The sequence below is a fragment of the Myotis nattereri genome (genome assembly GCF_964212035.1).
Source record: "Myotis nattereri genome assembly, chromosome: 11".
Lineage (NCBI taxonomy): Eukaryota > Metazoa > Chordata > Mammalia > Chiroptera > Vespertilionidae > Myotis > Myotis nattereri.
This window is the reverse complement of record NC_138086.1, coordinates 49,249,822-49,261,036: the sequence shown is the minus strand read 5'-3', so window position 1 is coordinate 49,261,036 and position 11,215 is coordinate 49,249,822. Positions and strand designations below refer to the sequence as shown.

The 11,215-nt window shown below is 34.4% G+C and overlaps 1 protein-coding gene across 1 annotated transcript in view; it reads right to left on the bottom strand.

The window, feature by feature from the left end:
* Window positions 1-271: 271 nt before the first annotated feature.
* MIOS (meiosis regulator for oocyte development) overlaps window positions 272-11,215 on the bottom strand; it is a 36,149-nt gene continuing 25,205 nt past the window's right edge. Inside the window, exons 9-12 of the mRNA XM_081101763.1 lie at window positions 8,369-8,521; window positions 6,938-7,142; window positions 2,313-2,442; window positions 272-1,499 (exon numbers count right to left, since the gene is read on the bottom strand). Coding sequence (XP_080957889.1) covers window positions 1,403-1,499; window positions 2,313-2,442; window positions 6,938-7,142; window positions 8,369-8,521 — 585 coding nt within the window. The 3' untranslated portion in view covers window positions 272-1,402. The remainder of the gene's footprint in view (window positions 1,500-2,312; window positions 2,443-6,937; window positions 7,143-8,368; window positions 8,522-11,215) is intronic.

Sequence of the window (11,215 nt, the reverse complement as noted above, 5' to 3'; positions counted from 1 at the left end):
ATTATTCCCAGTTCTCTCATTTTAAAAGATTATCATCATCTAGGTGAGACAGGTATGCAATGTTTCCCTACAAAGGAGCCTTTTGTATCATATCTAAAAGTAAAAAGATATTTTAATCGACTTTTATTATTTAGGTCACACTTCAAACTAATCTAATAGATCTAATAGTTTCATCAGGTAAAACTGCTAACATGAAAGCTCTTAAAATTCAAGGTATTTCTCCAAAACCCATACAATAATTAAGTTTTAGGGTTACTTTCTTTTTATTTTTGAATACACTTTCAATTATAAAAGTCAGATCAGTCCTTTGAATATTCAGATGACAGAGAAGCAGCTATAATTCCTTTATATTTCTCTTCCATCTAGCTGTGAGAAGGGGAAAAAATAAATTTAAAATAAAGGCCCTGAATTGGCCCAAATATACTTACTTTTAGAAATGTACATGTAAAGTAAAATTGTCTCCAAAGTGACCTTGTTTCTCCCAACATCTCCCAGTTTACCTTAGAAAAAACAGTCTTCTAAAACAGGAGGGAATATGAGAGCAGGACATACTGACAGATTGCTGAGTGGTTGATCACATATAATCTTGCAGACTTTGTGTTCAGTTAAACGCTCCCAAATGATGAGCATAAGATGAATTAATAGGGAGAGAAATCTTTAAAGGCAAATCAGGACACTGATAAGCAAAAACTGAAAATTTTATAACATGTTCCCCTGAAATGATGCAATTTTTTCTCTTCAGAAGAGAAAATTTGTAAGGTAACAGTCTTAATTTTGGCTTTTCTAGGAAGAAAATAATGGTCTGTGCCAAAAGATTTACTTTAAAATGAAAGTGCAAGGAAAAAAAAAACTCCTTGGGGGTAGGGGGTAATTATATATTTAAGTTGATAAAATTTATTCTCCAGTGTAGGGTAGAAGCTCTCCAATTCTAAATGTAAAAATCCAACGTTTAATTTTATCTGAAAGGAAACTAGGCATGGATGAGCTTAAACTATCATCTGAGTCAGTGAATTGATCATGTTATTCTCTTTTCAAAGTGTACTAATTTTACTGGAAGATATCTACTTTTAGCTTGGAAGATATAGGTTCAAGGTCTGTTCTTGGTTATTCCAGAAACTCTGCATTTTTATAATTTCAACAAAACCCTAGAAAGTTGCTCTAAAATGAACTTTTTCAATCTACTCAACAGAATTCATGAACACTCTGATATCCATTTCAGCAGCATCTGTCTCTGTGAAGCACATCAAAATCACCCAGACATCAAATTGCTGATTTGATAGAATGATTTATTTTTCCATTACAGGAAAGTCATGAGTGACTTGTTTTGAGGTATGTTTTTGCGCTATGAAGGTCATCTATTAGAAAGCTCCACACTTGAAGGTTCTTCTGTAGGTTGTAACATTTATGGCTGGACAGTCTCTGCAGGCACCAGATTCCCTGTCGTATCCAACTGCATACATTTACACGTGCATGCAGACACAGGACACTCTGCATGGTCCCTAAAAGCATAGGTCAAATAACAGTTAAAAATGTAAATTATTAATATTCACAAATATACACATACGTAAGTACATATGTACATTTCTTTATCTATATACCTACCTATGTCCATAAAGCAATTTTTCAAAATGGCACTTGGGAAAATATAGCAATTCAAATCCAAAGACAAAAACACATTAAAAGCATTAAATTAGAAATTTATGCCATGCTGATCATGGGGAGAAAGTTACTAAAAACTTGAATGGCTTTGTTTTCTAAATATACAACAAAAGATCCATTTGCAGTTATGAAGGTGAAGGGATGTGCTCGTTTAAATTAAAGCCAGTGTGACAAAGTGAGTGTAAAAGCTATAGCAATATAGAAGAGTGGAAGGCCACTAGCACTGCTCAGTGTAAAAATTAAATATGGTCTTGAAAATCTCCATTGCATGAGGTACTTACTACATAACAAGCTTATTTAGAAGATAAGTGATATCTTTCATTTAATTTAGAATTCAATTACATATTATATATAGTAGGATCTTCAGTTAACTGTGAAAAACTGTAACCATATCCTCTCCCCAAATAAAGTAAAATAATGCTATTCAAACACTTAACCCATACATCATATTTAAACTATTTTTATATGTTTAATTTTATAGTATAAGGTTACAAAGGATATCTAATAATAGAAATGTTGATGTCCCCTTTGTTAACTCAGGTGACAGGAAAAAACAAATTCATCCTTTAGCTGTATAAACCTGAGTATTTAAAAGGCCATCGGCTTTATCTCCTCTAACTCCAAGCCTATTAAAGAAGTAATGTGATTATTACCTGAACCAACTAAGCATATGTCCAGCATGCCCACCATGCCTGCAATTGTGACACCATGTAAACCAGTTGTTAAATTGAGCTAATTTCTTGTCCTTGCTCAAGTCTACTTTTTCATCTGATTTGGATCCTCCTATGGGTTAAAGAAAATGATCTTCAATAACTATATCACAATTTTAATTCAAATTTTCTTAAAAGGTATTTCAGAAGTTATGTCAAAATACAAATCATGTATCATATTGAAATAATAATTTTAATGCTAGGATATAGTTATGTTGAAAAGATACTAAGTAACAGAAGTTTCCTTACATCTTTCATAGCTAATAAAACATTTGAAAAACATAAGGAATCAAACCCACTAAGAAGCAATCTGAATTAACAATTCTAGAGAAATAACTGGTAGCTTAAAATCTTCCCACAAAGAAAAACACCAAGCCCAATTTACCTGGTGTACCAGTTAATAATGCGGATTTTGCAATCAAAGAAAACACAATAATTTCAAGAGGAACATAAACAGTGCTTATTCCAAGTAATGTCCATTGCTAGCTACACATTTCCCTGATCTTTCAGATAATTTGTGGATACTGTGCCAAGAGAACTTTTCTTGTTTTGAGACAAACCATTCAGAGACCCAATTTTCCAATTCTTCGTACGTTTTGAAGTGCTACTCAGAAAGTGTGTGTGCCATCAATCGAAACAAGTGGTAATCTGAAGGAGCAAGGTCTGGTGAATACAGTGGGTGGGTTAATACTTCCCAGGCAAGATCTTTTAACGTGTCTTTAACTGGTTTTGAAGTGTGTAATGGTGCGTCATCATAAAGCAAAATTACTTTGCCGTGTCTTCTGGCCCATTCTGGTCATTTCACGATCAAAGCATGGTTCAAATTGATTATTTGTTGTCGGTAGCGATCAGTATTAACGGTTTCACCTGGTTTTAGAGGCTCATAGTACACCACACCTTCCTGATCCCACCAAACGCAGAGCATTGTCTTCTTTCCGAAGCGAGTTAGCCTTGCAGTCGATGTTGATGGTTGACCTGGACTAACCCATGATTTTGTGCATTTAGGATTCTCAAAATAAATCCACTTTTCATCGCCAGTCACAATTCTATGCAAAAAAGACTTTCTTTCGTGCTGTTGAAGCAACATTTTATTGATGACTTTTCGGTTTTCCATTTCTTTTTTTTAGTTGATGTGGCACCCATTTTCCTTCCGTTAAAATCTTTCTCATTGCTTGTAAACGATCGGAAATTGTTTGCTGAGCAACGTTTAATCTTTCTGCAAGTTGTTTTTGAGTTTGACACATCTTCATCCAAAAGTTTGGTCTTAAAACTTTTTCGGTTGATCTGGACGTTATCTTTCACATTGAAATCATCACTTTTAGAGCATTTACACCAGTGTTCACAAGTATCTTGAGATGGAGCATGTTCCCCATGAGCTTCCCGAAGTATACAATAAATTTCAGCAGCACTTTTCTTCAAAATAATGAATTAAAATTTCCCGCAAATGCTCTTTTTTGGGGCACGAAATTCGACATTTTTAAGTGTAAAAATATCTAAAATGTTAACACCTTCAGCAAATTTGACATAGGAAGTTTTGAAGCTTGCTGTCAATACAACAAAACAGCATACATATCAAATGGCATATATATCAACATATGTGTAACTCTATCAAGTGAAAAAAATCCGCATTATTAACCGGTATACCTGTAAAAGAGAGTTTTACTAAACATTGAAGGAACAAGTAATTTTTACCTACACAAACTCTGTCAAAGAATAGGAAAAGAGAGGAAATCTCCCAAAGCACTCTGTGAAGTTGGCAAACTAGTAACTTTGCTAAAAAATCAGACAAAAATAATATAAGAAAGGAAGATTAAAGACCAATCTCTCTCCTGAACAGAACATAAAAATCTTAAGTAAAACATTAGCAAACAGTATTATTTATCACTTCTACTTATAGGTAAGTACACCAGAGAAACTTTGTACATGCTAAACAAAGACATATGCAGGAATGTTCATAGCAGCATTGTTCATAATAGTAAAAATCTGGAAACAAACAACGTGTCTATAGGAAGCTGAGTGGAAAAATGGTGCTATAGTCATTAATGGAATATGAAACAGGAATGAAAAAAAAAAAAACAACTATAGCTACATTCATCAGCATAATAGACACTAAAAAACAAATAAGCAAACAAACCCCAATGTTGAGCAAAAAGCCAAGTCAAAGGATATAATCCATAATTCATTTGTATGGAATTTAAAACACAGACAAAACTAAACATGTGATAAAACCACACAGACATGCTAGAGATTGAATTAACACAATTTAGGATAGTGGTTACCTCTAGGGAGGAGGAAAAAGGTGAGACTGGGCAGGGAGAAATAATCAAAGGCACTAGTGTAGAAATGTCATCTTAAGTAGGGTAGAAGACGCATTGATATTTGATTTATCACAGTACATGATATATATACATTTCTATCTGTGTTACAGTGCACAGTACATTTTATTTTCTATTTATATAGTATTGGGGCCATAAAAAAGTGAAGAACATGCAATTATAAAATGAAAATCCTTGATTAAAATTTAAATTGAAACAAGTGCATTTGAAAACATTACATAGTGCCTTTATTTGTTTAAAAAAGGCATAAATTGAAAAATAATTACTCAGCCAATGATACCAGCAAATCTCTTTCACAGATGTTAATATAACAATAAAGCAGACTACTTAAAATGAATCAGCTGCAGACTAGTATTACAAAATTTCATAACTATAAAGGATCTCCCCATCCAACACTTTATATAAAAAAGAGCTAACATAACTCTCAATTTTACACACTGAATGTCAGAGCTGTAACTAAAACAGGCATCCTGACATATCCAGTTTTTTTTTTTAATATATTTTATTGATGTTTTACAGAGAGGAAGGGAGAGGGATAGAGAGTTAGAAACATCGATGAGAGAGAAACGATCAGCTGCCTCCTGCACACTCCCTACTGAGGATGTGCCTGCAACCAAGGTACATGCCCTTGACTAGAATCAAACCTGAGACCCTTGAGTCCGTAGGCTGACGCTCTATCCACTGAGCCAAACCGGTTAGGGTGCATATCCAGTTCTTTACTCATTATTCATTATATCAGTGTGCCAAATATTAAAATGTTTTTAATTGAAATTTTTGCCATAGTATCATAACCTGCCGGGAGCCGGTCCATGCTTGCTGTTTCAAGGGACCTGGCATATATGGCATACTGTTCTTAATGTTTGCTCACCTTCTTGGCACTATGTGTTTTAACCAAGGTCTCTGAGAAAGGTTGTTTCCCCAGGTAGGGATTTTCCCCTGAAGTTAGGGAGGGAATAAAACCTCTTAACTAAGTGCCAGGCGGGTAATTAATCACTTTAAGTATGAACAGTCATGCTTAAGCTACATAATCTTTACTCCCTGGAATGGAGATAAGAAACGCCCTAACCTTTGGAATAGAGATTGATAGGATTGAATCAATTGGTATAAATACAGATGTAACAAGACAGAACTTAGAAGACAGAATCAAAAGAGACACAGAACCTGGCTACAGAACTTGACTGGAGAACCTAGACAGAACTTGGCAGGAGAACCTGGATAGAACCTGGCTGAAGAACCCGGCTACAGAACCTGGCGACCGAACCTGGCTGGAGAACCTAGTGAGAGAACATGGCTACAGAACCTGGCTAAAGAACCTAGAGACAGAACCTGGCTACAGAACCTGGATAGAACATGGCAAGAGAACCTGACTAGAACCTAGCGAGAGAACCTGGCTGAAGAACCTAGCAAGAGAACATGGACACAGAACCTGGCTGGAGATCCTAAGCAGAACCTCTCTGGAGATCCAGACCAGAACTTGGCTGGAGATCCTGGCTAGGCTGCTGATCAACTGAACACTGTCTCCGTGTCCTTCCTTCTTCGCCGACTCCGTCTACGCCTTTGGGAACCCCTGGACCTGCTGGGGTTGGACCCCGGCAATAACCAAGTTATATGAATAGCTGGAATATCTCTAGCCACTGGGTACATTATATTCAATTATCTACTCTTCTCAAATTTTTTTCTGTATGTTACCATAGCAGTAAAAAACAATCCTAATATTTCTAACCATACATATAATACTTGCTAGGTAACTGATAAATATTGCAGAAACAGCACTAAATCCTACAAGTAAAGAGATTTTACTTTTAGATTAATACTTTCTCTATGTATTTCACAGGTAGATTCTGAAGATGAAATAAGAGGAAATGTGCAAGTGCTTTGAGACTATCAAAAACTCTTTATGCATAAAAGGTAGTTATTAGTAGATGAGGGCACACTGACTTTTAAATATACTAGTTGAGGAGACCCCTCTTAGAAAGAGTGACAAGAAAATGAAATAACATTACTTAATATTTAAGCTCTTTTCACTTCAAATTGGCTAGAATTTGTGAGATTACCTGAGATATCCTGGGCATAGATTTTACTTTTAATGTATAGATTTCATAAACCATAGGGAATGAAAGCCAGCAAGTGGCTTGCTCTTAGAAAATCAAGCTAGTATGTCTTTTATTTACATTAGATCAATTATGGAAGAACAATTTCAGCTCAGAAGAGAATATTGGAGAATTGTCATACCAGGACAGCTGGAAACAGGTGTTCCCATATTAATGAGACAAAGCGCACATCGAGGGAGGGGTTTTCGACAGCCAGGGCAACTTGTGACTTTAGATTTCGTTGGCGAGCCACTGACCCCATACTGACTAAAACCTCTGCCCTGATGAGGCACAGTTGAACAACTGTAGGAGATAGACTTGCCACAGAAATTGCAACTCACAAACACCTGGAAAACAAACAAGAAGTTAAAGTATAATGCAAACTTTATAAATAAAAAATTCAAAGTTTGATCCTAACAAATTAAAATAATTTTTAAACATTATTTTGAATTATAAAATACTTTATCTGCTAAGTTTGACTAACTCTTATTTAAGATTTCCACTTAGCAACTACATTGAGAACTTTCTATTACCCTTGTTTAGTTATATTCTCCTAATGCCACTGTTACACTGTATACAGAAAAACTTGGCAACATTAGATCCCAATATTTTAGAAATAATAATGACTTTAGAGTTCACATTAAATTCCAATATTTTAGAAATAATAGGGACTGAGAGACATTAAAAATGACTTCTGTTCCAAAGTTCCATGATATAATCTCTTGTACAAAATTTTCTTATGAAGAAAACACTCATTTCCTAAGGTAGGAAGGAATTAAGTATACTGTAATGGTAAATAGTTAAAACTTGAGAATAATAGCAATAGTAACCGTCCATTCTGCTTTAAATTGAACTCCTAGGTTCTTAGCACTTATCATACAGATCAGTAACAAGTATTATTACGTAATGCCATTTTAAAAATACTCAGGTTGTTTTAATAGCAGCACTAACTTCTCAGCTTTCTAAAATAAGAGAACAGCACCATCCAGTGCTCACATTGAGGATATACCTGATATTTAATGTCTGAACTTAGTGTATCTTATGTCATGTGCTTTATGAGATAATTCATGTTTTTTAAACTAATGCTAAAAGAAAAAATTTAAAATTTCCATGTGCAATCAATCAGACCTACAGCTATATATATATACTGTTAAAAAAAACCTGCCTTATTACATATAAATAGTGCCAAAAAATAATACATAAATGGAATTTATAAGACCATAGAGTAGTTTAGATTCTGAAAGAGTTTACTAGAATATACTGGAAAACCTCAGACAGCTCTAGGATTAATTTAGTTTTGCTTAAGATCCTCTAGGCCTGCTGTGGTTTGCTCTATCTCACACTAAAACTCAAGCCACTGAGGTGATTTTTAGAAAGTGGAAGGACCAAGACAAGGGAGATCAAGGACAAACTGTAGTTCAGCGTGAACTCAATATAGGCAAAAGAACGAGCTAATAATAATTTATTAAATCGAATTCTAAATGTAGCCTGTATAATATGCTATAAACACTTCTAGTTTTGGCTAGACTATGAGGTAGATGTTATTTGATTCTCTCCAAAGCAATGTACTTACCTGTGCTAAAGGCTTGGAACTGGGATCCAACTTACTCCGGTGAATATCAAATTCAGCTCGTTTGTGCCAAAACCTCCAGGCATCTAATAAATTTCTGTAATTCTCAATCCAGTACTGAACTCTTTCATCTTTAAGAACATCTAAAGGAGAACCCTAAAAAGAAAGAATGAATTATTTTAGTTGTTTAAAAATTTCCTGGCTAAACCAGAAGGTTCTTGGTAACATGTGAGTACAAGTCACACAGAAGAAATAGGCCTCCTTCTGCCAAAAGCTGACTCTTAATGAGGACAGAGATAAAATAATTATTGGAACCTCCATTAATTTACTTTAAGTTGGTCTCGACTAATGACAGAAATATATAATGTAGATATCATTAGACTGGCCAGGGAAGGGTAAAAAGTTTAAAAGCCCAAAAGCAAACAATTCACCTTCCTGGTTAAATGTAGTAAAAAGTGATGTGAATACTCTCTGTCCCAACAATCAAAACTTCTTGGTTCACAAAATTTGTTTACTGTCTGATCCAAATACACACCAAAGCTACTTAATCAGATATAAAATAATACTGAGCCTAGTGCTTCATATCTAGCAATGTACTGTGAACTGAGATTCTATTTTGTGTGCCTATTTATCTGAAAGTTTAACCTGCCTATTCTCTCTCTTACCCTCAATTAAAACATACATTTATTACCTTAAAAATTAAAAAGAAAAAAAAAGGCCAAAAATGTTCTTAGTTCTTATGCCCCTAAGACATAGTACAAAGCAACAATTTCTTTCCCTTAAATTTACTTTAGATTTTTTCTCATTAGTAAATTCAATTTCTTGCCAGTAAGTCTCTTCCTAAAGCTTTGTTTTCCCTGGCAGCTGTCACATTCCACATTTCACCTATCATTGCTTTGTTTTCATGAATGCTTACAGGCCTGTCCAACATGCATCTCCCTAACTTACAAAGAAAGGAGACTATGTCTCTGCCCCAAGTGATGCTTGGGCATCAATGTGAAGCCCAGTTTTCCCGATTCTATTTGGGAACCAGACAGACAACTAAACTGTTAGATCTTAGCATGCATCTTACTTATGGAAAATGGAAAGATACCTGTAACACCTAATAAAGACAATCTATCTTTACACATTCCATTAAAATAGAGCATATCTTTCTCCTATTAATTAGGTAGTAATTTCCATTACCAGAGTTCATTTAGCCAAAGGAAAACTGTTAGTTGACAATTTCATTTCTTAAAAAAGTAAACATCTACTCTAGTCTTAATTATGACCAACTAGCTAGAACTAAGTACTAAAGTAGAATAAAAGCCCTGTTTTGTGTGTTGTTGTTTTTTAAAGAAATCTTCATACCCGCCTCTTGTCTCTTTCATGGCAGTAAGGATAAACTAAGAAAATTTGGTCAATTCATACTCAATAAGTGTTCTCATAATTGCCCCTATAAAACCTAAAATCAAACTCTGGCAAAATCTGCAAGGGAACAGTTCAGTGATTAAGTCTGACCAAATCAGAAGAGCGGGCAGAATACACTGGGCTTTCCACAGATCCATAGTAGCAAAATGTAAGACCAAAGAAGCAGCAAGGAACTTGAACTTTCAAAAGTATTAACAAAAATTCTTCAGGAAAAGGTAAAAGAACCCAGAACTTTATAATATACTGTACATATCATGCAATATTAAATTAAAAATCACCTGACATATAAAGACACAAGTAAATGTGATTCAACATCAAAGAAAAAGGCAGTCAATAGAAACTAAACCTAAAAAATTCCGTATTTTAGAGTTAGCTGACATACAGCTATTAGACACATCCAAAGACTTAAAGAAAAATGTTTTAATTAGTGAATAGATAAGGATCTCGGCTGAAAAATGTAAACTATACAACAAGATTCTAGAATGAAAAAGTACAATAACTGAAATTAAGTATTCCCTAGAAAACTTAATATCAGAAAGTGACAGACAATGAGTACATGAATATAATTTATCCAATTTGAATAGCAGAGAAAAAAATCTGGAAGAAAAGGAACCTCAGATACATATAGGGTAATATTAAATGACTTAATATATGTATAATAGAGTCCAAGAGAAAAGAATGAGATTGAAGCTGCAAAATATGCCTGAAAACTTCCCAAATTTGATGAAAAACACTGAATTGCAGATTCAAGAAGCTCAGCAAGCCACAAGCATGAAAAAAAGAACCACATTAGGCATTAAGGTTAAACTACTAAAAATAAAAAATAAAACCTTGAAAACAACTCAAGGAAAAGATAAAAAATTACATAGGGGACAATAAAAAATAGCTGACTCGTCATCAGAAATAATGGGAGGCCAGAAGACTATGAAGCCATGTCTTTAAAGTGTTGAAAGGAAAACAACAACAAAAAGGTCATTTAAACTGAGAGACTCTGTCTCCAGTATTTCTATACTATAAGAAATGCAAAAGAGAAGACCAAAGGAAAAGAACACCAGATAAAATTTGGATCTATTGGTCTAAACCACAGGTGGGGAACCTTTTTTATGTCAAGGGCCATTTGGATATTTATAACATCATTCGAGGGCCATACAAAATTATCAACTTAAAAATTAGCCTGCTATATGTGGTCAAACATTTAATTTGTCACTCCTAATGCTTTGGCAGGACCAGACCAACTGATCTCACAAGCCTTATATGCCCACGGGCCAGATGTTCCCTAGCCCTGATCTAAACAGTACCAGGAATGGTAAATAAGTAATAAATAAATATAAAAGCCCATGTTTTTGTTCTTCACATAATTTACACAAATGACAACTAACTGTTCAAAGCAAAAATTATAACACTCAAAGTTGGAGCTTATAACATATGTAGAAGTAAAAT